The sequence below is a fragment of the Anopheles aquasalis genome, chromosome 3 (assembly GCF_943734665.1).
Source record: "Anopheles aquasalis chromosome 3, idAnoAquaMG_Q_19, whole genome shotgun sequence".
Taxonomy (NCBI): domain Eukaryota; kingdom Metazoa; phylum Arthropoda; class Insecta; order Diptera; family Culicidae; genus Anopheles; species Anopheles aquasalis.
In genome coordinates, this window is record NC_064878.1 from 29984096 (window position 1) to 30011595 (window position 27500).

The 27500-nt window shown below is 47.0% G+C and overlaps 1 protein-coding gene across 18 annotated transcripts in view; it reads right to left on the reverse strand.

Annotated features, from left to right (window-relative positions):
- LOC126579313 (rab11 family-interacting protein 4B) overlaps positions 1-27500 on the reverse strand; it is a 60021-nt gene that overhangs the window by 7464 nt on the left and 25057 nt on the right. For 6 of the 18 annotated variants that reach the window (XM_050242792.1, XM_050242790.1, XM_050242789.1 and 3 more), the window contains 2 exons: positions 26191-26229; positions 24685-24799 (listed from right to left, as the gene is read on the reverse strand). In XM_050242792.1, the coding sequence (XP_050098749.1) occupies positions 24685-24799; positions 26191-26229 (154 nt within the window). The other 12 variants (XM_050242791.1, XM_050242788.1, XM_050242785.1 and 9 more) reach the window with 6 other exon arrangements.

Consider the following 27500-nt stretch of genomic DNA (forward strand, 5'->3'; position numbering starts at 1 on the left):
ACCATTTTGAGCATTCGAAACTCTCGGCGCGGTGTCTCGGTGCGTTTCCTGCATCACATTCGAGGGCAGCTTTCATTAGGTAACCAAGCTTTTGTCAACCTTGCTACAGGGAGTGCAAAAAAAAAACAAAAATCCTTTATTGGTGTTCAAACCAATTCAAAGCAATACAATAAAAACGCAAATTAAAAAAAAATGCTTTGAACATCAATGAAAGATTTTGCTTTTATCAGCAAATTTATTATGTTCTATACGATAATTTAAACGGCAACAAATGATGAAATGAGGGATGACTCCATCCAGCTAAAAGCAATATTTTCAAGTACTCGAAGTTTTCTTCAACCCACAAAGAAACGTGTTTTTTTGTAATATAGATAGAGCTATTAGTATTCATTTTAACGTCAGTTTATGTATAAATTTGAGGTTCTTTCAAACCATTTGTTTCGAGAATCCCGAACGTTTCTAGAAACGAACCGTGTACAGTCGCATGCCCCAAAGCATTGATTCGTAGACGATATCTTCAAGCCATTTTTGACTTATGAATTATTGTTTATCATGTGGGACATGGAATTCGCCTTTATATTTTTTCCCCTTTAAATAAATGGGTATCACCATTGTTCCCATTTGATTTTGATTCCCTTATTCTTTAAGTGATCTGACAACTTCTGCAGTGCACACAAATATAGAGAAAGAGCACTAATTTCCTTAGAAAAATCCTTTTTTTTAAATACATCGTTTGGTGTACACTTTAGTAGTTGGAAGATGGCATTTGTTAACTGCAGGATTTCTTTTACAGTTCTTCGCGTGCGCATCAAACATGTAACTAACGATTATGCCTTTGACTGGTAAAACATAATTTGGGACACTTGTCTCACAAGTACACCAATGCCACTTTATGGCATTCTAGTCTTGGAAAAAAATCTCAAAAAATTGTTTGCAATTTTTTTTCCTGAAACACTCTGTAAAACGATCCAGTGGCCAACATGAAAAGATGTGATGATCAAACGACGCGAAGCACGACGATTGCATCCGAATTGCAAAACAAAACTTCGTGCGAAAACCCTTTGAGCCACAGCCGCGGCTGTGGAACACGCAAATGAATCAAAACAATTTGATGGCCAACCAACGATGCAACAGACGTCCATCTACATAGCCGACAGCAAAGGGGTGGTTTTAGTGCAAAGTGGAGCTAACAAGACGCTTCTCCGGATTGTATTCTATCGCGTAATGTCCGCGCGCAATGTGCACGATGGAGATGGGTGGCAATAACGAAAATTAGTACCTTTCCAGCACACCTGGCCTGCAAAACGAGCGAGTGCCATTCACCGTCTCACGCGACGTGCGAAAGGCACCACCACAAATTGGCCATTCTTGGACAAAACGACTTTGTACCAACATGATGTTTCCGCGGTTTGCAAAAGGATGTTTGGGGTGCTGTGTGCGTCATGCGCGCCACACATTTTTGGTTGCGCCATTCGAGGTACCATCTACTACCCAGTAGCAGTGTTATGGAGCACCTTTTGCGCGGACCACATTCCCAAACCCAAGCTCTTCTGGTGACTTCTTTCGTACGGAGGCCGTTAACATGCCGTTTTTGGGGATCGTAAAAAGGGTAAATAATGGAGGGGTGTGGGGTGGTGTAGGTGGTCTAGTTAGTTCACCCTTTTGGGAAGGGAAAGGGAGCACCACCTCCACATCGAGCGCGATATGAATATCCACCACACCGTGTCTCTCTCTCTCTTGGTCGGTCTGTTACGACGTTTCGGTCCGGCGGCCGCTCCTTCCTGCTGTCAAAAACATTTCCAACGCCCCGGGGTGGTGTACGGACTTGGTTAGGCTGCCCCTGTCCCTTCCTTCCCTCTGACAATCGTAGCATGAAGCATTCGTTCCTGTTCGCATAAACTATTACCATAACCACCAGGCCCAGCGCCAGTCCGATCTCTTACCGATCGCCGGTGTGGAGCATGAAACAGTGGACTGTCTTGTGGCCAACAAGCGCCACTCAGAAACGAACGAAAAAAAAAAAAAGAAAAACAATCGCCCTCGTCACCGGTGCTGTGTGCGTCGATGTTGTGAATGGAAAATCAATTTAACACTTGTTCGCAAGCGGCTACCGACACTGTTGGATAACACTGTCGGCAGCAGTTGCGGGAGGAGGGGAGGGACCGGGAGCTACTCGTTGGCACCAAATACCGGTGGCAAATACCGGAGCGAACCGGCGGGGGCCGCCATTGTGGCCGGCAGCCAATTTTCATCCGGCTATCTCTGCTGCTGCGGCATATTACAGAACACAGAGAGCAGAGCCCAGCAGAGATGGTGGATTATCGTTGCGCTCTTATCACACAACACGTTGCTTCACCCAAGGGTACGGATTTGCCTCAAGGGGCAGCCTTAAAATCGGCTTCAAAACTTGTGAACATAATTATGCTACTCGGGGGATTGCTCGTTGCTTTCAAAACCCGATCCCCTACATTGAGATCGAATTCAATCAACGCAGCGTAGAGCAACGCAACAACACCCTGAACGCAGACCGCCGCCAATGGATTTTACATTGTCTTACATCGTGTAAAGCTATTATGCTCTCAAAATCAAGCGCATCCGATTAATTGATCCGTCAAGTTAATCATTTTTTGCCGTGCCTAACCATGTCCCACACGAAGGATGATCATGAAAAACATACCTAATCAAGTCTTGACAAACCCCTTGACCATCGTGAGGAGGGGATTGCAGCAGCTTCCCTTTTTGTGGCCACCACCTAAATCCCTAGCTCCATGCACCACACACTCTAGCAACATACGATCGTGCAATGTTAAAATATTGCTAACCGTGAAAATGTTCGAATCATGATCATCACCATGAGCGGTGGCCTCGCGTTCGTGCTATGCCACTGGTGGTGGTGGTGGTGAAAGTGGCAGTGAGGTGATCACATCTGAGAAGAAAGAAGAGATTGCAGGGAGGAGGCAAAAAACCAAAAAAAAAAACCCCTCCGAGCGATATCATGGAAATCGTGAGCACTCGGCGCTGGGAAAAGCAATCTCTGAGCCGGTAACGTCGGCGATTATACAACTGTATGGGGGCCGGGTAGGAGCAGAGGCAGGAGTGTTTGCCACCTAGGTCAGTAGGTGGTGGAGGTGGAGGCACGTCGCCAAAAATAGTATTCGCTCTGCTGTTGCATGTTTACATGATTATGATAATTACGAATTCTGGCTTCCTTCTTTTTAGGTCCGCCTTGCCGATAACCGTTCAATTGTGAAGAGAAATGCGCGCTGCAACCCCCATTTGGCCAGAATGGTCAAAGCATGAGAGGTTTCCGCTCGTTTCAGTTCGTTTGTTTATTTGCTTTCTGCATAAACAAGGCACGATCCTCACACGATACGAGCGATCTCTGTTAAAGGCTATCAAGAGGCTCAATGTTTGTACAGACTCCTTAAACGATCGTCGTAGAAGATACATGGCGAAGATCAAACGACGATCACTGTTAAATGCTTTGGTGTGTGTCCTACAGTTTTCAGCTTAAGCTTTCAGGGGAGAATATTAGGCACGAATTTTACAATGTACGCTCGTATATTGGTTCCATTCCCTGGATCACCATTTAGAGATCGAGTTCCCTTTCACTAACATTATCTGTGTACACTGAGGTTAATCACAATACCAATCTCTCTGCCAGTTCCCAAATTGATTGTCCGTAATTTGGACCGTAACATAAACCGCCTCCAACATCGAATACTGTCCACGGTAAGTAGCAATAACATACGCCCATGAACTGCACTCATTGTAGCATCACTACTAGTCGCATCATCAATATGAATGTCTATGGCGACCACACCATCCCCCTACACATAAGGTAGTACCAGTTTCACAGTTCAACTTCCGCTAAGCAAATGATTATGTGAAACAGATTCACTAGCCTGGGCCTTTAATACGTTTAGGCACGCCTTGGTGATTCTTCTGAGTGAGGCCGGAGGCTGCTGCCAACACAATCCAAACAACATCGAGCGGAAAATTCGAATGGCTTTCCATGAATAATAAATCTTCGTTTGATTGCCCTCCTCATCATCCTGATCCGCCTGTCCGTTGCCAGAGCGCTCTGGTGCTGCTGCTTCCATTGCCGCAGCTGCTGCCGCTGCTACTCTCCTGTTTGTTTTCGGGGTGCACACCTTTTGGGATAAAAATAATACCCTCCTCCTCGATCGCTCGCCGATGGTATGGACATAGGAGAATGGTATGGTTGTTGTTTGCCTGATCCGACGATATTACATCACGGCGTCCTCAAGCGAACGCCCGAGTTCTCTCCTTCTTCTCTTGTGCCGACTGTTGTCTCGAGCCTCAGTTACACAGCTAGCAACTGGATCTACAATAATTCCAAACACTTTGGCTACTTTCGCGATCGTTCATCAATACGGCACTGCAACTGCTGCTGCTGTCATCGATCTCGTTCACGTTTGACTTTGAAGCCCAAATCAATGGATCCCGGAACTGGCCCAAGAAAGCCGCTTAAAGCTGAACTGGATCGAGGCAACCGTTAAAGGGAAAGCCTTTGTCCGTCAATTTTCCACTCACTCACTCAGGCTGGCTTGGTGGCTGGCTGGCGTTGGATAGACATAGAGCGTCGCATTCTATGGAATGCTGACCAGTGGAATACCGACTCAGCGTGATGCGGCCGACAGCAGAATGGGGAAGGACGTGTACGTGAACGGCAAAGGTTTTATCCACGTTTTAACTCAAATTTATCAACTGCCATCCGACCCCAATTTGCTCGATGGGAAAATGAAGCAATCCAATGTTGAGTCGCAAAACGGCGCGAATTAAGAAATCAAGCAGCCTCTACAGACGACACTCCGTGCACCGTGCCTCATCAGATGCAGATCATCATTAGACATTCCGAACGAATGTACAGAACGTACTTGGCAACACATACTCACATGACAACGTGAGCGATAAGCTTGCGCCAACAGATCACGTGAGATCACTTTGCAAAACGTTCGCATGTTCGAGATGATGCTGCGCGATTCCCATCTGTAGATTGTGCCACGAAACGGGTTGCATTCGACTGGATGCCACGCTACTGGCGAGAGAGAGATCGAGCGCGCGATAGACGGCGACAAGCATGATGGACGTACGATCGTTTGTGTGCTGGGGAGCATAGTTCGCGAACATGTCACGCGTAAACTGAGTGCCGACAAGAAGGTGGTTGAGGCAATGCCACCACCATACCCCAACAGCCGGTCAGGTCGTTTTGAAGTTCGATTTCTCTTTCACCGTCTTTCTCATACCATCTATCGGATCGGATCGGAGACATCCCGGTCCAAATCGACCAGTGCAATGACCACACTGCACAGATGGAGATGCTAGAGAGCCCTTTCATTCGCAAGCGCCCCCCCCTCTGGGGGGTCTCGATCAACTCGATCAAGTCGAGGGAGAGTTACACCAGTACCAGCAGGAGGAGGTGCCGGAACCCTGTTGAGTGATTATATGGAATTAATTTGGTAATTATCACGCCGGGCGTGCATTACTACAGTCACTCGGATACAAATTAAGGTGTGGTGGTGTGTTGGAAAACTCGAGAGAAAACTCCAAACCCCGACACTTTACCGTGGTAACACAATACCAGCTGATTACAAGGGGGAAGAGGGAGGAGGTGGACCGCAGCTCAAAGCACGCCGCCTTGCAGCGCCTAGTTGAGTGTCGCTCTAGTGACACCACCTTTAGGGACAACACAAGAGGCTCGTGCGCTTACGCAAAAGTTTTGTTATGCAAATCGGGATTACACGAGGGACCGTTCCACGAGAGCGAGAAAGATCTCCTTCTACGCACATACACATTCACACAGAGCTCACCTCAATGGACAGATGCACCTTGAAAGACATTAACCAGAGGTCTCCCGGGTGTCTTATGCTGCCGCTCGCAACGGATGGAACGAAAGGAAAATTAGCTTTCCTGGTAGTAGCGCGGCAGAGCGAAGGCTTGTGGTGCTGGAGGTTGAAAATATAAAATAAACACATCCGCCAATGGCATCATGGTACGGAGCACACAGAGACCGACGCGACTCGTTGCTGTACTCGTTACTACGGTGATGCTGCGGTGCGGTGTGCGGGCTGTGGATCCAGAAGACCAAAAGCGGTCCACGACAACGAGGCGAGCCAGAGCAGGGCTCAACGGCGGCCCACCAGCAGCAGCAACACCAACCAGCGCGTCGCGTCCTATCGTTTTGTGCCTTTTGCATTGCGTTGCGCGCTGCTAGTTGATAGTTGAAACTGGTCTTTACGCGAACAACGCGAACCGGAAACCGTGGGTGCGCTGCTGCTGCTGCTGCATCGTAGTGTCCCTCGCGCCTACTGTAAGCGTTCATGGCGGCTGCATACAACAACGAGGAGCAGAGCAGCGCATGATCCAACAAAGGCGAGCCAGGGCACGAGAACTCGAGTACTTCTTGGAGTGCGTTGTGTTACGACATCCGATGGTCGGTTGAATCGTCTAGCATCGAGCTGCATAAGATCGTCTTTGACACATCATTTCCACAGTCGCTGGTACAGTTGCTGGTTACAAAAGCGTCCCTAAAATGTACTAAAACTAAACATAAATAGTCAGCAAATGAAAGGGTTTTTTAAAATTCGAAACGGAACAGAAAACAACATTCCATTGCATATTCATAGTCACGCCGTTGCTGATCGTTTCGGTGTACGTTGGACACCATTTCCACCGATCCATCCATCGACGGCCAAAGTAACGCCAGAACTGTCCGTGCATCTACATAAGCTGGCTAGCTAGTTGTCGCATCATTCATCACAAAGAGGGCCGATAATTATGCAAGCAGCTTTTGGGGGTGTAGAGATAAGGAAGGTGCTAACGTAAACAGCACCGCGAGATACGATCGCACAGCTTTCATTTAATGCCCGGTTTCCGTGGTCCGTCACTAGTGATTACATCGAGTGGAGAAGCGTAGCAGTTCCTCTTCCTCGGCTGCCCTCTTGCGAACCAACAGGAAGAAGAGAACTGAAAACAGGGAAAAGCGAACAAACTGCTCCCGAACTACAATGAATGGTACATCATTTCGCACGCCTCAAACGTCGAACGTGTCGCTCTCTCATTGTGTGCGACTTGCTTGCCATCAAGGTAAGCGCATGGCCGGGAAGCTGATAAACATTATAGATCACGACGGTTAGCAGCTTTGCTTGCCTTGCTCAAATGAACGCATCTCTCAAGATATGTGCTGCTCCCCTTCATCATCATCATCATTATCATCATCAACATCATTGAAGACATCATCTCGTTCGTGAGGCTCTCCGATGCTGCTGTTCCGTAACCTTTCCACCATTCATCGTTTTCAGCTGCATAATCTATTCTCATTTGCCGCCATCCTCCTGCACGCACAACACGCTTCGATGCCGCGTGCGAAGACGAACAAAAAACCAACGGAAGTTAAGCATAATCTTTAGCAGTTTCCTTTCTCGCGACGTGACGAAGCGCACCATTCGACATTCGGTGGGGGGTGTGATGTTGGTATCAAAGGTGAGAACTTCTTCACTTTCGTCAGCAGCTCAGGGGCTGACAGGGGAATGATGTTTTGTGAAAATGCAGTTTTCCACCGAACCACCAACCCTCTTTAATCGACACCACATCCGTCACCTCGGAGTAGGTTCGAGGGGCCGGAGGATCAAGTGACAAAACAATTCGTGCTCGCGCCGAAACAACGACACGGAATCGCGTGGAATCGCAAGGCGGTCTTTTCTCTCTCTCTCTGTGGGGTTGAGAAATGAATTCACCACCTTCGGCATCAAAACGAGATGCATACATAAATAGAGCACCGATGTTGTTGTTGTTGGCGAAAAGAAAAACATGCTGTCGCTCCCTCTGCCTGTCACCTCGGATACATAAAGATCCATGAATGTGCGCTACTGCTGTAGTATAAAAAGAAAAGAAGCGTGCCCCGCAGAGCATATGTGTGAGCGTTGCACTTGTTGCGGATACCGTGGCGCTGCGCTGCTGCTGATTGTGAAACCGAACCGTCGTTTGGGGAGCTGCTGATGATTGCCTGCGTCAACTGGCTGGCTGGCTGGCTGGCTGTTTGTTGGAAGAAAAAAAGATTCGACAACAAACACACCGCCGAACTCAAATAGACCGCGGGCGCGCGCGCGCGCGCTCGGCTGATGAATGGGGAGAGATACGCGATCCGGTGATCCTTTGGGGTCGCCGGATTTTTTGCCACCATCTGACGATGACTACGATGATGCTGCTGCATCGTTACGTCGTGCAATCAGCTGACAGATATATGGTAATGATGAGCCAAGGCTTACACCACACCACCTTCTGAGTGCCGCCGCCAATCTCTTTTACAAATATTTTATTTCCTACCGACGAAACAACGAAAGCAACGCGCGTCCGTCTTTCACCATTCACGCGTGTACCCAACGATGGTGCGCTTTGGGTGAGGAAAAGAAATAAAAAAAAAAATTAGAAACCTAAATGAGAGCAACGCCAAATTGTTTGCATAAATCATGCGCGGCAAACGCATTTCGCATTGCCAACGAGAGACAGAAACCCGTGATGAGAACCATTAGGATGATCCACGCAAGACAAAAGCCCACTCCAGGGGACCCAAACAATTCAGCGAGCAAACAAACGATGACATTTTCGTTGGGGCAGTGTGTTGTTTGGTACACTAGAGCACTCGGTAGCTGGACTTTTCCCAGTATTATGCTGCCACAATTACGAGGCGATTTAACAAGAGCGACGAAATGCGCAATGCCGCAGACAACACAGACTCTGACTATTGGCCAACGGGCGATGGTTCGCAGGCTTTGTCGTGTGCTGGTGGTGTTGTCTTCTGCTGGCACTTATCTAATACCGAGAGCGATGTTGGGACCGCGCCTCGACAACAAAACCGTGACACTTCCGTACGCCGACGGACGAGGGAGACGAGGATGGATCCAGTTCTGTCTTCGCCCGTCGGTGTTATACTAACCCCAATGCCGCCAATCTTTGTGTGTCTGTTTCGGTCCAAGCATCGCGAAACGGATGGGGAGCTTGGAGCTTGAAGTTGGCCACTTTCCTGAAGACAAATCTCCATTGCATAATCTCGGCTGGTGGTGCTGGCCGGCGATCAATCACTCACCCTCGGTGGGGTAGTTAGTTTCCAGCGATCGTGTGTTCAAAAATGATCCCTTGTAGTTGAAGGAAAATGAACTGGAGTGTTAAGGGAACTGGCCAAAAGGTAGGGTTACCCACACATACCCAACGACCCGAAGTGGATTGAGATTTCCGCAACGACGAGCCACACGTAACCAGCAACATGCCGTCGCCCTCGTAACTTCCAAGTGTTCCCTTAACATTGAACCGTTCTACGGCTGGACAGCAAAATTGCTGCTAATCCGATTAAAGGTGGAAAACGTGGGCCTGGTGGTGCTGAGCCTATTGGCTTCGTGTCAGAACGCTTCTATTTGTAGCGCCCCCCGGCCGTGCTTACGGGTGTGTCGTGAGGGCACTGGCGGCGTGAAGTCAACCACGATCGTGTGTAACCCGTCGATGCCACGCGACTCTCGCCAGGCATTACCTACACTCAGTCAGTATCGTGTATTGGGTTCCGCGTAAAGCGGGAGTGATTTAGTTCGGATTTGATCCGGAATCACAAACATATGTTGTATCTGCAGCATGGTCTATGATGCTTCCATTGATTGCATATAAAAATGGAATTAGAGAATACCTTTCTGTTTAGGTTTTTGATGAATATTCATTCATTTCTTCAGGTACTCTCCATCAGAGTTTAGATCCTGTTGGTTTCTTTAGAAGCCATTATATTCCAAGATCTTTTCAAATCGGTACAACTTCTCTGTTTGCTGGTGGAGAAGTGGACTAGCGGATACAATTTCGAGTCCATTGTTTTGTTTGTGATGAGAATATTGACTTTCTGTCCACAACTGCAAATATTTTGCTAAACAAAAAACATCCTGATAAATACAAACAAAAAACTTCCTGATATAGAACTCCACAACTTGAATCCATGTACAATTCATTTTAAAATATGTTTCGTTTTTTCTTTGCCAAGGTCTTATTGTAAAACTTTAGAGCACGGCTTTTGTCCGTTGTCCGTTGGATCTACTGCTCATCAATAGTTAGGATGGTACATTCGTCCAAGATCTTTCGTTTGGATTGTTCTCCATACATTACAAACCTCAATTTTCGATCGTTTACGATCTTTTTCTTAAAAACTGATCATTGTACAGAAATGTGCCAGAACATTATACAAAGTCCAAGCTATGTTCCTCTGTAAATGTAACATTTTAAATGTTAGAAGGTATACAATTTGATCAACTACCGTGGTTCCAGACACTGAATTATTTCACCAGCGAGGGTCTCATTTCATTCACATGCTGAACTTACACTTGGCCCTTGATGAAATACCAACGCCAGGTGTATTCCCAAGCGCGCAAAGCAACCACCTTCCACCTACCATCCATTACACAACCGCTACTCTCAGAAATGCTTCAGAAAAGAGTTGCAGCAGCAGTGAGTACTTGCAGGAAAGTTTGGATCACCATCGATGCGTTTTGGGGGTTTTTTGGGGCCTTTCGCTTCGCAACCATTCGCCGAATGACCTTGGTAATTAAACTATAAGCCACCATTAGCAAAAGCCTAATGAAACACTCTCGTCCCTCAAATACCGGTTGGTTTGTGCGCGCGAACGATGCCGATCTGACCTGAATCCCAAAAAACCACCACGATTTCCCAACTTTCCACTCCATAAATCGGGGTATCGGTCCGGTTCGCGCGGTCCAAAGGGGCACCACCCCGTAGACTCTCTCCCCATCCACCGATGGCTGGATGGGTACGCATTTTGGGGGCCTTTTTTTTCCTTTCCTTTTTGGGAGATTTTTACCAGCCCACCCCCCCTCCCGGTACCGATTTTACCGATCACCCAAAACGGCCTTCGGGGACCGCCGTCCGGGTGGAACACGGAAATAAACTTCACTATTGGAACCATTTTCGCTTCACACCTCAATCAATCAGCGCGCGAGAGCTGCACACGGTGGTGTGGCGGAGGCAATGCATGAGCACTGATCGGTGTCAGACCGAGGCCGCTGTGCCGCTGTCATTGTTGCTTTGTTGGACGAACCGGGGACTCCCTTCAATCAATCGGCACCGGTCCCCCTTCGGATCATAGAAAGACCGAAAAGTTGGGTGAATGTGAGAATGCGGGCGAGTGCAATGAATCGCAGATTAACTTTCAAACACGCAGAGCAGAGTCAGCTGCTGATGTGTATCCGTCTGCCCCGCTTCGAAGTTGGTACTAGTAGAACTCATCCTGACAGCGAGCATCGATCGATTTGAATTCCCATTCACCATTCGCATCGAGAGTGAACGGCGGCGCGTACTGTACTTGTTGTTATGCAAGTACCAACTCTGCTCGCTCGGTTCGATAGGTGTAGCGGCCGTGTTTCCGGTCCATACTTTTGTGGCTCTTGCTGATGGAGAATGTATTTGGAACACCTGGGGCCACCTCCTGTTCTCAACCACTGCGCTTCATCAAGCGTGCACCGGCGGTGCACATCCTGCGCTTAGAACGAAGTACCATAAAGTAACAAAATGGCGTAGAGAGACCATCGGCATCCCCTAAAAAAAAACAAAGAACTAATTGTGACAATAATTATGGATTTCCTTTTCGTGCATCGCGTGCTCCACGACTATTGTTGATGGTGCCCTGGCGTGTGCTGTGAGTGTCGCGGGGCGGTTGAACCTTGACATAGAGACTCCGAAGCCCGCTGCGTGTTCGAAACGGTGGAACCGTGGTGAATCCACAAACTATTCAAGATGAAAGTCACGATATGGGGCGTCGTCTCTGTAACGAGTAAACAACCTCTGCTGGAGAGCTCGGAAACGCGACCACCACTGCAGACGCATCGATCCAACGACCATCAGCCGTCCTCTTCTGGTAGTAGTAGAGTCCAAGACCGAGCCGAGACCCACACAATTCGTGCAGGCATTGTTAATTGAGCTAAATTAATGTAAGTGAAACGTTGAAGGCCAATTTGGACGTGGCGTGCTGTGGAGTAGTAGCAGCAACAGTGAGTGACGTGTCTTGGCCCGCGCCTAGTGACCGTTGGAAACGGTAGAACTTGTGAAGAGATAGCGGTATTCAAGCGGATTCCGCACGAACCCCGGGAACATAGTTATGTAAGATGCTGCACACAACCAGAGCAGAAAGTCTGACGATCATTCAATTAGGAACGTGGAGATCAAGTTGTTCTTGCAACTGCTGCTTGCTACACGCCCCTCTCTTCCTGTTATCCACAGAGCATCAAATAAAGATCCAGCGAGATGGCGATCAGTACGACGCTACGTTATCACCGGCGACCACCGACGTTTCCTACCGACGCGCTTGCAGCGATGATAACAACTTGAGGTAATACTCTGTTTTCCAACATTAAACCCAACGAAGCACATCGAAAGGGTGCGCACTGCTGGTCCAGGCAAGGCAAGGCCAGCGGTGCTGTAAGGTAGTGGTCGATCGACGTTGGATCGACGAATTTCGTGGGGGAAGAAGGTGCTCGCGGAGAGTAGTGTGTAGCCGATTAGTGATGCGATTGTTTTACCGCGTGTTTTACACATCTTAGCCATGGTCTAGTTACGCGGCCACCAGGAAGCTCGGATCTCTCGCCGCGTTGCCTCGCAGAAGGGGGAGGAACTTATTTCGCGGTCCCGGCGTTGCGCGCCGAAGGAAATGGGTCAGCCAACGGGGAAAAAGGTAAGGAAATTAGTTTGCAGCAGTTCGGTGATTCCCGGTGGACCAACCGACTGAGCGATGACTAAACCAAGCCAACGCAAGAGGGCTCCATGGTTTTTTTTTTTTGCTAGCACCCCGGCGGCCAGGCGTTCAATTTCGGTTAATCCGGCACCAAATGCCGGTTGACGAGGCGTTTCAATCGCGCTCGGTAGTATACAGGAGTGCCGTCTTTTGCGAGCAATTCGCGAGCATGCCATCTGTGTTAATGAAGTCATTTGCGGCCAGCGCGCGGACACAGACATAGTTCCTTCATTAGCTCTAATGCCATATGGGCGATGTATTGTTGTGAGTAGAGCTCACTGAGTAACAGTCAGCTTGTGGAAAATCATCTCATCCTTTTTGGTCCAGTTGTGGAGGAAAGGAACTCCAATCGACTGCTTGCATAACGCGCCCTGTTCAATTCCCGAGAGAAGTCCCTGAGGAGCCGTGTCCATGGAAGACACCAGTTTGGTCCGAGATTCATTGTGTGCCACGTCAGTATCTACGTACACACTCTTACATATTCCAAGTAGATACAAAAAAAAAAGGGAAGGTGTCAGCAGCAGCGTGACCAGCGTCGTATCCGTTCCACCTGGCTTGTCCGGGCATCATTTCGTATTCAAGCAGGTTCAAGCAACTGCGCTCCTCCAGGCAGCACACTAGGCATGTGTTCGTGCAACAAGGAAACAAAAAGACAACTCAGAACACCGAACCGCAACTGACTGTTGCCCGCTTCTTTCTCTTCTCTAATGGCGGACTGACGGAGGGTCGTCAGTATTTTTTTTTGCTCTGCATCTTGAGTCTGGCCTCCGCAAAAGTGTCTCCCTCGGTGAAGGAAAACATTAGTTTCGGATTTGGTTCGTCTAGTTTTGAAATCGGCTATTCTTTGTGTTCGGTGTTTTAAGTCACAAAAAAAAGCCAAGAAAAGAAAGAACAAGATGGCGCGCAGAAAGAGCAGATTCACCAGAGGGCAGAAAGAAGCTTAATGATAAATTGCTCGTAATTCACCGCCACCGCGAGTCGAAACGTTGGCGAGGGTTTACACTCTTTATATGATAATTTCACGTTACGCATCAAGAACGGCGAACGGCGGCGCGGTTTTTCCTGCTTCCAGTCCAGGAGGAGGAGGAGGAATTCGGTTTCGATTTGCTGCTTCCGGAGCCTCTGCCACACACCCATACGGGCGAGCGGCATCGTGAATGACCGCAAAACGGTACAAACCATGGACGCGGCACTGGGATCGACTCGAAACGCTCCGAGAAGACGTGCCACTAAAGCAAAACGTATGCCGGTGAGTTTTGCAGGGTTTCCACTGTGTGGTGGTGGTGGTGGTGGTGGTAGTAGAGCCACTGTAGAACCGTATTCTGAGGACAGTTCCCTCGATCCAAGCTCCACTTGAAGGAAATCATATTTCGCAAAAATCACCAACACGAGTTATGTGAGAGGCAAAGAACGTGATTTGTACACTGTTACAATCCCGGCCACAAATACTGCCCGGGCAGGGTAGCACCAGTCACTGACACTGACGGTGATAACGCTCACGACGTTCAGTTGTCGTTCAACGATCGTTTAGCTGCTGCATTGCGCGTCCCACCAACAAGTAGCTGCTAGTAGCGATGGTGCTGGTGGTGGTGGTGGTATTAGTACTAATGCGCGTTACGCATGACGTAAGTGAGCTGAAATTAGGTGGCAGCAGCAGCGACAACGAATGAAGGTGATGGTGTCGTCCCCACTTTTGGCACCCGATCGGTAATGGTGACACGGGCAATTACAGCCCAATGGGGAAGGGCACCGCAAACGTGGGCAACCACTTCCGTCCGTCGCCCTATCGATATGCGTGGACGCACCGCATTTCCCGCCTCTATCGGCACGGCCAAAAGATAGGACAGGCATAGGGGGGGCAAGCACTACTGCTGGCTGGTCGACACCACCTTCACCGACCTTGATCACTAAGCCGCGTCGGTGAAGGTTGGGGCGAGGATTTGCGCGTTGGTTTTTGGGGTCACTGCTGGTGAGGCCAAAATAATGCAAGCAAAGTGTGATAAGATTACGTTCCTGCTACACGGTCTCATCATTTTGCTGCCGCAGGGTGGCAAAAATGTGTGGTTCAATTTTTGTTTTTTTTTTTTGGGGCAAAGTTCTTTCTGAAGAAGCACGCAGCTCGCCTCTCGATCGCCTCGATCGAAAAGCGTCTCGCCTTCCGCGTTGGGAGGAAACGCTTCCGTTTGCATTCTCTTTCCTTTTGTGACCGAGGATCGAGGAAACAACAGCGCAGCTCACTCACATATCATTACACGCCCGATTGACGATCGACGCCACGGTCTCGACGGTGAGCACCTCCAGGCCAGAACGTTGGCCGGCCGACCGACCGCCGGTGGTTCTGTTCACCGGTTTCTAGAACCCCTTCCTCCTTCGCCAACAAGCGATCAAACCAGCACACAAAACACAAAGGCAATCATGCACAACAACCACTCGACTCGACTCTGTAAAGCTGGCGCTGCTGTCGATCATGCCATTTCCATAACCGTAAAGTTCCCGTTCTTCGCCTTCAAACTCGCGTGTTATCACGCCAAGCGTAGATCCGGTAGGCCCTGGGAGGGGGGCTTCTTGAATGCGGGTCGGTGCGCGCGGGGTAGTACTTTTGGCCAACAGCCAGTGGAACCAACGGGCCACTAGCACCATCACCACCGCCGAGAGAGATCGCAATGTTGGCGATCTTCTTGGCGCACGCAACATCGTAGGGGGTCTCATGGTGGGTAGAGCGCTACAACCGTTGTTCTTCGACGCAGAAAACTAGCGACCCCGATTAGACCGCTTCGGTTTAACTTGGGCAAGGCCACTGACACCCCGCTGCGGCCGTCGATGCGATTGATCAAACATTAAACTCAAGAAGTCATTAAAGTCGCACCACCGAGGGGACGACAAAGGGAGCAGCCAATTAGGGACAGAGAACCATCGGGGCCAAGCCTAGTCGACGTGTAATGAGTAATTGTGCCAGGTGGCTCTAGAGTTGTCGGCACCTAAATTGTTGGAGGAAAATTAGAATCACATCCACATAGCAAGTGTTGTGTGCTGCTGAAAAAGCCACCAGATATCATTAACAGCAACGCTTCGTCGGGATGGAACAGACTCCTACTATAGACAGTCTCTTCTAGAGGCATTGGTTGGATTTTCTCACGGATTTTAACGACTTTCCATTCGCCCATTCTTCCCCAGAGGGCTCAGCAGCAAAACTTCTCCTCCATTCCGGTTCCCACAGCGTGCACAATATTTCATTCCCAATACTTTTTCGTGGCGCCACCGCCGTTCTTGTGTATGTCAACTGGCTAAGAGTGCACTTTCCAGGCAGCATCCGATCGGATAAAAGAGTTCACGGACGGAACACCATGCTGCTCATTGTACAAAGAGGAGACGAGGCCGCTGCCGGGAGGGCTCCGTAGAGAGGAGATGATTCTGTTTTTCGTTTCCAAGAAAATGAAAAGGTTTTTCCACCAGTCACCACCAGTGCGGCCACTAAGTGGCGTCGTCGTCGTCGTCGTCGTCGTCGTGGCGATCGTGTTTCGCTTGAAGCGCATTATTGTGCGCACGAAGTTCGATGGCGCACGGAAGGTCCAAAGTCACAATATCGAGACGGTTATCGGGAGACGCGGGAAGTGGTTTCTGTGTGTCGCCTCTTCTCGCCCTCTTCTGCCCAAATAATACATGTAGAAGTGTAGGATGGATGCCGCCCAAAAACCGGAATTGCTTCTCGATCGGACGCTGGTTGTGGGGATCTTCTTCAGCAGCTGATCGGAGGCTGCCGTTAAGTGTGTCAACCAACGACCTTCTCCTCACTGACGACGATGCTGCTGCAGCTGCTGCCGACACTTCTCAAGGGTGCGCGCCACCAGCCACACTCTTGACATTCATGCCAATGCCGTTGTTGTTGTAGCTGAGTTATGATCACCATAAGAATGCGTGCGGTAGGCGGTCAAATCCGTAGGCGGTTCACGGTTCTCTTATCACTTCCGCCAGTTCCGGAGGGACAGCGGCTTCAGCAATTGATTTTACGACACCAACACTGGCGAAACACTACACCGCCGATGTCGCAATGACGATCATATGTTATCACTTGCTTATCGCGCTCATATATAAAACCAACAGCGCAGCACACCACTTCACAGTGCCCTCCCCCCTCGCCGTGCATGGGAAGGGCGACACTTTACGAACTACGCACGAAAATAATCACCACAACAGCCACGCAGCGTGTTGTGTGTGATGAAAGTAATTCCAAAAAGAAAGTAAATCACACATACTCAGCACATACACGCAGGCACACGCGCACATCAACCATTGGCCTCCCAGCCCCGCGGAGGGAGGGGGGGGATGATGGTGAAAGAGAAAAGTACCGTAATTGTGGCATCGAAACCGAATGCGCTGTGCAACGGAAACAATGGGTGGGCGAGAACATCGGTGAAGGCGAGAGAAACGCGAAAAACCCGTAAAAATGTTTTAATAACTCGCATACTACTGGCATACCGAAATAATTGTGGTAAATAACGCACCAAACCGCCAGCCACACAGAGACACAGAGTACGAACGTAGAGGTTTGCTAGAGGAAGCGCACTACCAGCAGCATCACATGCGAATCACCAATCCCCCCCCCGCAGAGAGAGAAAAGATCATCTTCACACCCGACTCATCAATGATGAGTGAACCATCGCCCCCCCCCCCCCGGGCACAAACACATTATAACCGAGAGGATATACACACCGATAACCGACCGATGGGGAGCGTAAAATAAAAACACAATCAAAGCAAATGGAACAAAAATAAATCCAAAAACAAAAAACACTAAACTCGAAGCTCTCGCACGCGCGCGCCCCAACCGGAGTAGCGCGCTCAAATTCAAAATTCGAAATGAGAAAAACGTGACGCCGGCCATGCGGTCGGACCTGGCGGAGTGGATTTTCCCGACTCTGGCGCTCGAAATGGCTTCGGGTCGGTTCGGTTCGGTTCGGCTTCGAGAGTCGAGCTGTAAAGGTCGGTCCACACGAGACGAGCTCAGTGCTGTGGCGCAGATTAACGTCGCGAGGAAAGGGTAGTTGTGCAAATAGTTTTGGCCGTTCTACGATTTTTGGTAACGGGAAGGAGCTGCCAAGATCTTTTCCTTTTCGAAAAAAAAGTATCCAAAACAATCAACACATTCGCACAAATTAAAAAGCTGCACAGATTTAAGTTCTCTTTTGCTAAGATCATCTTAGATTTTTTGCTCAGAATTGTATAGATTTTTTGCTCAGATCTGTCCAGCTCTTTTGTTCAGATCGGTCTAGATCTGCTGCACAGATTACCAAAAAATAGCGAATCGTACACAACGATGAGTCTGTAAAGATTAAAATCTACGCAGACCACGACTGTAGGTTCTCTCGTGTGATTTGAGGAACATTCTTCTAATCACTTCTTTTAAAAGAATCAAAGAATTAACAACTTTTCAACAAATGGTTTGATCAACCAAATTGACGATTTCCGATGAACTCATCTGCTTTATCAAATTGTACTCGATCAGCTAAAAAAAAACTCAAATATTTGGCCAGCAATTCTGTAGTGGCACATGTTTATCAGCTGTGCGCGCTGCTCTCTGCTAACAGAACTAGAAGAGCCTGTGACCTTGGAACAACTATGGAAATGTTCGCACCCGTGGGCATTACACTTTGTTTGCCACGCTGGATGCGCTGTTTATCTTGTACCACCCGGGTCCGCCGGTACAATGACCATTTGCATAGCCATCCACCGAAAAAAAGGCTGTTAATATTACATACCGTGGAACGTGCCTCACTGCAGTAGGTAACATCGCGCAAATGAAAAGGTCTCTTCCCTCTCCCGGCTGGTGGCAATATTTATCTTGTACGAGGTGCAACAAAGCACGTTTCCTCTTATGAGGATCCATCCTTCTCTTCAATGGGGTACACTACTGTGTACGGCGTCATCATTCAAGTGGTTTTCGAAACAACTACCAGGGGGGGACACCACGGCTGAGATACCAAAGTTTCCTGCTAAAATTAGCTGTAGGGGTAAACTAGTGGTCACCTTACCGCCCCAAAACAAAATGCTGTGTTGGTGTGATTGGTATGCATGCGATTAGCTGCACACCAACAGCAGCTAGGGCGCCTTTCTGGCAAGAACTGGGCGTGTGGGATTGCGCCGTCCACATTCCGTAAAGACCACGGACTTCTCATCAAACGGGTCTTTATGTAGGGGTTAGAGGTGGGACTCATCAAACGGGCATTAGAAATCAATCTTGTTCCGCTTATCGAACCAGGCGACGTACTCAAGGTACCGTTTGTTTCGAAACCCTCAAAAAGATGTCATCAATGTGGTGCAGTCCATCCACGGACGATGCACGAAGAATGCACATCATGCAACAACGGATGCACCACTGCGCCCTGATCACCACTACACTCGAAGCGGGTTTGTGCAATACGCACTCGCTGGTGGCGTGATAAACTAATTTATCACTTCCGTTCCAACTAAACCAACTGACGCGGCGAGGTTCAAGAACGTTGCATCACGCAAAACATTATCAATTATAGGCTCGTAGCTACACGTCACGATTCTCGAGCATCACTGCTAAAAAAAAGGGATCTCTTTATTACATTTCACCCAAGTCCATCGAGATTAAAACCATCTGAGAGCCAGTGAGATGTATAAATTTCAAAAATAATTCAAAACACATGCTCTCTCCGTATGCGTCAACTGCTCAGACCGAGACCAAGGCACGGGGCTAGACTATTGCGATATCTGCGGTTTGCAGCATGTTCAGTGTGCGCCGTAGAGTGAATGAAACCATTTGTCATTTGACCACCACTTATGATGTGAATCATCGCGCGCAGTACAGCATAGCACACCAGGGACACAAAAAAAAAACGGCGCAATCGCGAGTGCCATCCGTTCGGCGAAGGAATGCCAAAGATCACCAGCAACCGACCCCTCGTGCAATCAATTTAGAGCACGAACCAAAGCCGACTTTGGTCCAAACCGAGTCGCAAAGTAAATTAATAACATCGTTTAACGCATGATCTCATCGCTGACGATGGAGGTCTTTTGAGTGAAACAAACTCAAACGAGCAGAGACTGAAACAATTGAATCAACCAGCAGTAGCAGCGTCAGTAGTAGTAGTAGGCCTCATGTGGCGACGACCAAGAAGCTCCGCGTGGGCAACTGACCACGCTGTGCGGCAGGCTAAGCGTCTCAACGCATTTGCACGTATGTATATTTGCGGAACGTCATCAGAGCGTAGCCGCCAACCAGACTGCACCGCGGATTTGGGACGCAAAGGGTAAAAAATGTGTCCCTCTCGTCACTGCAACAAAGATAGAGGATGTCGCAAACAGTTTTCCCAGTCCCAGAGATCAGAGTTCAAAGGATTGTTATTCAATCAAATCTTCACTTTATATCACCCACAATGGAGGAGGCGCCTTCGTGGCTTTCAGGTTTGCTGTTGCAACGCACATTTGCATGCACCCGGACGGAGGGAGACTGCATAAACAGTAATGTGGGTCTGGAATTAATTTATTGCTTTCCTGCTCGATATGCAAAAGATTTCTTAATATTGTTCCAACCACATTGGATTTGCAATATCGAAACCCTCGAAAATTAGGATGGAACTCGCTTCATTTGCCCCCTTATGAATCTCGTTGCCTTCTAATCAGACTTGAAAATCTTCAAAAGAGACGACAAATTTTCTATGGTAGCTTTCATAATCGATGTTATATCTCACCGGATCAACGACTCACATATTTTAGAACTGATAAATTTTTACGCTCCCTCTCGCACTTTAAGAAATAGACAGTTATTTCACATAGAAAACCACAGAACATGTTATGCACTAAATAGTCCAATCAACAAAATGATGAAATGTATCAATAAATATTCCCACATTTTAGACGTAACCATGAGCGAGAGCATCCTAAAAAAGATTTTTTTCTCCCTCTAGCTACTCTTGATGTAACACCTACTATTCATTTCCGGGCTGTTTGTAATTTATTTAATAGTTAAATACTGTTACTTTTTTTTTTTTAGTTTATAAGCTATAGTCTATAAGTCGGTCTACTTGTTTGACGTCAATAAATCAAATAAATCAAATCAAATATTAGCAGCACGAGATACAGCCATCTAACATACTACTGGCAACTAGCTATAACAACAACTTCTTCTGTTAAGAATGCCGCTCCAATGCAGAAAAGCGTCGCACGAAATGAGCGCAACAAAACGGTAGCATTTTTCATTCCATTCCTTCATCGCCATGGGTACCGGTTTCGCCAATAAGTCGGTGATAAGATTTAATCGTGCCGCTAATCCGCTGTTTTGCCAAGCAGCCATAAAACATTGCCCTCCACTATTCCGTCCCGTTTCGCAAACCACAACACAACCCCAAGAGCCTGGGCACCAGTCCTTCCTGCGCCAGATGGCAAGCAAACAATTGCTCATCTCCCCGCGGTCGAAATTCTACTCCACTTCTCTACCGGCTCCGTGCGAAATGCCGCCCCGGGGAGAGCTAATGTTTTGGAATGGCACTGACAAGATGCTCTATAGCTCATCGTTAAATTAGGCGTTAAAGGGGCGAATTAATTTAACCTTCGCATATTTTTTGGACCACCGTGATTCAATGCCGAATGGGGGAGGGATGCGAAAACAGCACCACGAAAAAGTCAAACGATGGATACCAAAGAAGGTGAGTGGCGGGCGCTGAGGACAGGAAATGACCATTTGTTTAGAACATTTCTGGGCATTACACGCACAAGAACCTTCCCACGGGTGGTACGTGGAGGGAGAGATGGGTGAGAAATACGAATGTGAGTGCATAAAAACAACATTTACCGCGAGTTAACCGGTACTTGGAGTGCGAAATTGGTATTTTGGTGCTCCGACCCAACGGTACATAAATAATGATCATGTGATCGACACTGCTTATCCTGTGTTTTATTCGTAATGATGGGATTAACGCGATCGTACATCTGGTCCGGTCATTACATTCATTTCTGTGCTGTTTGAAGATTTGTTTGCTAAATTATAAACCAAAATATTTACCGTGTACTCAACTTGGCCTTCTTTTACAACAGCTTTAACTCGAAAGATCATAAATCATTAGAAGTTTTGTTGCAAATTGTTAATTAGAAGACAAGCCCACGGCAGTGAAACTATCTAGCTCCTCGAGCATTGCTGCCCCCGATGTCCCAATTATGAAAAAGAAAACAATCATTGTGTGGTTTTCTAATTATAATGCCACTCAACACTGAACACTAAAAGGCGAAATCGGAAGATCGTTTTCTTTTGCACACCCTCCTGCTGCGTTCTCCTCCCTTTGGCCAGCTGCCAGTGACATCATGGGAGTATAACAGGAAAACCAGATGACGTGACACACTGAACTGTATCGGCCTCGAACAGCAAACGCACGCACGAACAGCCAATACACGATTCAAATGGTTTTCCCGTTTTAACCATTCCGTTTAAAACATCTTGGAACCGAACCGCGCCCACCGCGTCTTGAGCTACAATTCCATTTGATGCAAAAATTATGTCTGTGTTGGTCGTTCAGTTCAAGGCCTAGGACGGTCCGATGCGAGAGATATTTCAAAACGGCCAAACATACGCCAAAAACTTGGACGAAAATAGAACACTTCAGTGGCACCGCATTCGTCTCAGACTAGCAGAGCTCAAGCACAGCTGGTTAATGGTTTAATCCGCAACATCGGCATTTACGATTAGTGAGTTATGAAAACGAAGGAATGGTATCGGAAGACTGCGCGCCGTTGTCTCTTGGTGTTTTCAACATTGACCTCGAAAAACGGTCCGACCGGAATCATCTCTTCGGACGGCACCAGCGCGTGAAGGGGGGAGACTTGGGTCTTTCTAAATTTGTAAGAATTCCACGAATTTCTGCATATCAACAGGAGAAAATCCAAATGGTGCGCCGATTTATACATCTTCCTCCTCCTCCTTCTCGAGGGCACTATCACTTTTCCACGATCTTCCCTCCTCTGGAATATCATGTTTATTCAGTGTGGAAACCTAGATCTCATCGACACCTTCACGTATTGACAGCCTGCAGTATATCTCTCTCTCGATTGAGCCATTCACTGGCTGAAGTACACTTCCCAAATCTTAATAGACTATTGTTTGAGATTAACTCAGGAGGTATACGCACACGAAAAGATAGTTGCACCTCATCTTTCGTTTCGTTTTCTTTTTTTATAGACCCATCGTGCGTGTCTCACTGTCAATTGAAAGTGGTTTTTCCCATTTTCTTCCAAAGTGTTGAGTGAGACAGAGGAGAAATTGTCTATTTTGGCCTAGATTATGGTGATGAGAGTTTAAACATTTGAATTTGGTAAACAACTGCTGTATAGCATCACATTTATTAATTGGATCAACCTATTAAGAAAATGAATTGCAAGGTCGAATCGTCACCCCAGGCATCTGCAAGCGATGACAAGCATTAAAAGATAATGTAGCTTAAAATGGAAAATGTAGATAATTATGAAAGAATATAAAATTGACTTATTAATTAGTTCTGTGTCAGTTAAACTGACGTAACACATTCCAACATGTTCCAGAGGAATATTCTCTTTCTTAGCCATATTGAAACGTCGGAATGCCGATTCCAAAAATGCTGTTTTTTACTTTTAAAGCAAACCAGAAACCGTAAGCTAACCACATCCAAACTGACAAAGTTGAATAACGGATAGCAGTGCATGACAAATCAAGTTCATGTGTTCCGTAGGTCGTGGTGGGGTAAATCCAAAGCGATCGTCCGTTTCTTAATCATTGCTGTAATTTATTACCTTTCCACTCAAAATGACGGAGGAGTTGCTTGGCTGATTTTACATTGAAACTGTTATTTCATGTTAATCACAATATTTTGAGCAGACTGCGCTGACACCAACGCTCTGACGACACATGTGACGACACTCAGAAGAGATCGAATAGGGCAACTGGTACCAGCTGACCTTGGTAAACGCCCTTCCCATCGAAGAACAGTGTCTCGGCAGTGTTTGTACAATTAAATGTTACAAGGATGTTGAACTAATCAATTACCACCATATGCAAACAAGCATATTAAAACAGTAATCGTTTGGGCAAAATAGAAAAATAATCGCTTCATCTTTTGAATGAAAAAACAGAACTGTTCCTACGATTTTCATTCACGTTTTTTCCATCACAGCTGCGACAGATTAGTGCTGAAATCACATTCACACGATCATGGTTTATTGCGGTCATGGGTATGATGCTCACAACCTCGCAGCCCTCTACTAAACTTCAATTTCTTTCTGAATTGCATCGCACCATCTCACTCATACCGATGATAGCGGATAAAATCGATCTCTGGAGACCCACCGATGGAGGGACAGAAAGAAAGCGACAAATTTTCCACATCATTTAATCGGTCCGCTACATTGTGTAGCGTGCACAACCAAGCGAAGCGGGTCGCCAACAATACGCCCCAATGGTCCGGCGTACTGGTTCCGGTTTATTTGCTTTTCAATCTCCACGCATATTCCTTTCTTTTCTCTAAATTTTGTACAAATATGAAGTTAAGGAAGCTCACATGTGTAATAACTTAATATCAATAAAAATCATTTAAAAAAACCAATAAATGACCAACATTTCGATTTCATTAATACACGGAGGTACATCAAACGAACGACCGAAGGTATAACTTAAATTTAATATGCTGCCGCCGATGACAGGACAGACAGCTTGTAAACCAACTGTTCGTGGAAGGGCTATGTTGTGCCTTTACACATAATTGAATTTAACCTCCGAGTGAAGGCCGGATATAATGTACAATATTTGTAATGATTCATCGCTTTTCGTTTCGCTTTGACCGGTCAGGAACTCGGTATCCCTTCTTTCTCTAGCGAGGGTAGAACAGCATGTGGTCTCGACTTACCTTATGATTGATATCTTGCACATCTTCCAAGCTTACATCGCTGTACATGTCTTCGGCCGTATCACAGTTGGAGCTTCTTCCGGACGAGTTAAAACTCGATGATCTGTAAAGGTGGCTGCAAGAAAATAGAAAAGATTAGCTGCACTCTACTTTTCATTTTCTACGTTCAATTTATACAGTACATGAAATTGATATTAGTTCTATTCAAATAATTAAAATCCCTAATTCCTTTTACTAAGTCAGGGGTCTTTTTTACTTCATCTCTAGCAAGACTGCAATCGAAATGAGCAGTTAGATACGAAATAGCTGGGTGTTGGCTGAATAGCTCTGTGCGCATGTGGTCTGTGCCTCTTGGTGACTAGCTTAGTTTGTGCTGATTGTCCTTAACGTTGTTGCAACCCTCTACTCTTGTTGGCTTGGGAAAGGCCACAGAATCCAGTCCGGAGATAGGGGCTATTTCGTGAGGAATCGCCGGGCCCGGTACATTTTTGAATAAAGCTTGTCCACTCGGAGCTGGTGGAAACACTCTTCGTGGCACTCTTGGGATTGTTGCCTGTTCTTGTTCCGGTTCTGGCCGTAGTTCCAGTATTCTGTGCCAGGTTGTGGTCGCTGTGAAAGATAACCGGTTGCTTCGGGGGTGTTGCGGTGCTCGCTGCGTGTTCTCTACCGACCTGATAACCGGCCCTCTTCCGCTCCACTGTCGTGATGACCGTCTTACTTTGATCCATTTATGGCCTGCTGATGAGATGCAGATGCTTTTCCAACGCGTTGCCGAGCGAATGCATCAAACCTCCGTTTGTTCCGCCAGATGTAACGTTCCGTTCAAAGCTGCTCGACAGCACCAGATTTCAAGCAGTTCAAATATAGCCGAGACATAGCGCTCGAAAAACTGCTCGACTCGAGAATTTTCGAGCTGTTATGTGGTAGTTGAGACACCTAAGCTATAATTTCCTATTTCGAGCAGATCGTTCGAGTACTTTTCGAATATTTTAGTACAACGTACTTAAAAAAAATACTACGCCCCGTTTATGATAACGCTCCTTCTATCCCATCTACCCTCCCTCCTAGCTCCACTATCTCTCACGCTTCCGAAGAATTAAGAGTTAAAACCCGAAGGGTATCGAAAATAAAAACCCACTTAAAAATCTCCGTAACCAACCAGAGTTTAATGAACCGGACGAACTTATCTAACTTGATTCTGCTGCTTAGTCACCATCTTTTCGTTTCTTTTTTTCAACGACAACCCTGCTCGTAACGCTCAGAACGATGCGGTCCTCACTACCATAAATGAGTGCACCTCGAAGGTCGTTTTAATTTAAATTTAATTAACTTTAGAAAACGAAAGTGTGAGCATGTTCTTGAAGCCAACAAAGCCTGTGGATGTGATGTGGACTCGCGACTCGTCTTCATTAGACTCAAACAAACCTTAGGAAGCCCTATCTTTGAGTTATGTAGAAAGCAGTTTGGTGATCTTGTGCTACATTATGCAGGAGGAGAAATACTCACTTCGCTAAGGCATTGGATCCTAGCTGCCGTTTGCCCGAGCTGCTGAAACGGAAAAAAAGTAGAACGAAGCGCCGTGACGCATTAGTGAAATGAGGTTGGGGACCGTTTTGCCTCTGATAAGCGGCGTAATGTAGCTTTCTCAGGCAACACATGAAGGTGCATCACAAATGATACCACACACACGATTTGTCCTGTCCTTCAACTGGGCACAACATCAGACAAACGACGGCGCTCCTCATGGGATGGAGCTCATTGTCCCTACACAACCATCAACCATTCACGTTACAACATCAATGCTCTCCAACACCTGAAATAACCTTCTTCCGTCAACATGAAAGACAGACACTGCCGCTCAAAAAAGTGTCACGCCGCACTAAGCCGTTCCCCTATTATCAATGTCTAGTGTTTTTGTGTGTTCTTGAAAAATGTCATTACTGTTGCGGTTATTTACTGCGAAGAATGGATGAATAAAACGCAGGTCGCCAGCGCCGGTAAGGTCTTCAATATATGGTTGTTGCCAATATTCTTGACACCAATTCGGAGTGGCCACTCGCAGTAGTGGTTAGTAAAGAGGATGAGATTACATAATAACACTAATTTCTAAAACAAAAGTATCCATTTCTGTTTCTGATAATGACTGTTCTTCAAGCATGTGTTTTGAAACCGTTTCATCTCCTTCATAAAAAAATTTTGAAGGTGACTGAAATCAGCAAGCAACAAACAGCATCTTGCTTGGTCAACCATAGAAAAAAAACAGCCAAATACCAAACAGTACATTGCTTATATTACGGCAGCTGTTAAAGCCGGCAGTGGCTACAGCGCCGCCAAATCAGTTACGATAACTGTTTGGACTCTAATCCGATACCAGCAGCGATATGTTCGTTACACGTATGCAGCAACTCAACTGTCTCTAGGTTGCCGCTTCATTACGAAACAAACCAGTTATCGATACAGATAAAAGGTACCGTTGGACAGAGCGTTTTCATTGCCACACGTATTCACTCTCATGCAACCGTGGATGGACACAGGCCGGCTTCTCAAGAGCGAAACATTGCGCTTATTCAACGACAGAAAACCGACGATCGATCGATTGAATACTGTCGCTATTCTATACAAAATTGAGGCACAGAATTAGTACAATTTTTCGTAAAGCCGCGTGACTCTATCAATTAGATGTTTGATAACTAACTCTCTGGAGGAAACATGATGCAATCGATAATCAATCAGTAGCAACCAAAGTGGATACTATTTAGTTACAAGAATGTGGCAGGGATATCGAAGCGAATGCGGTCAGTCATTAAGTTACTTTG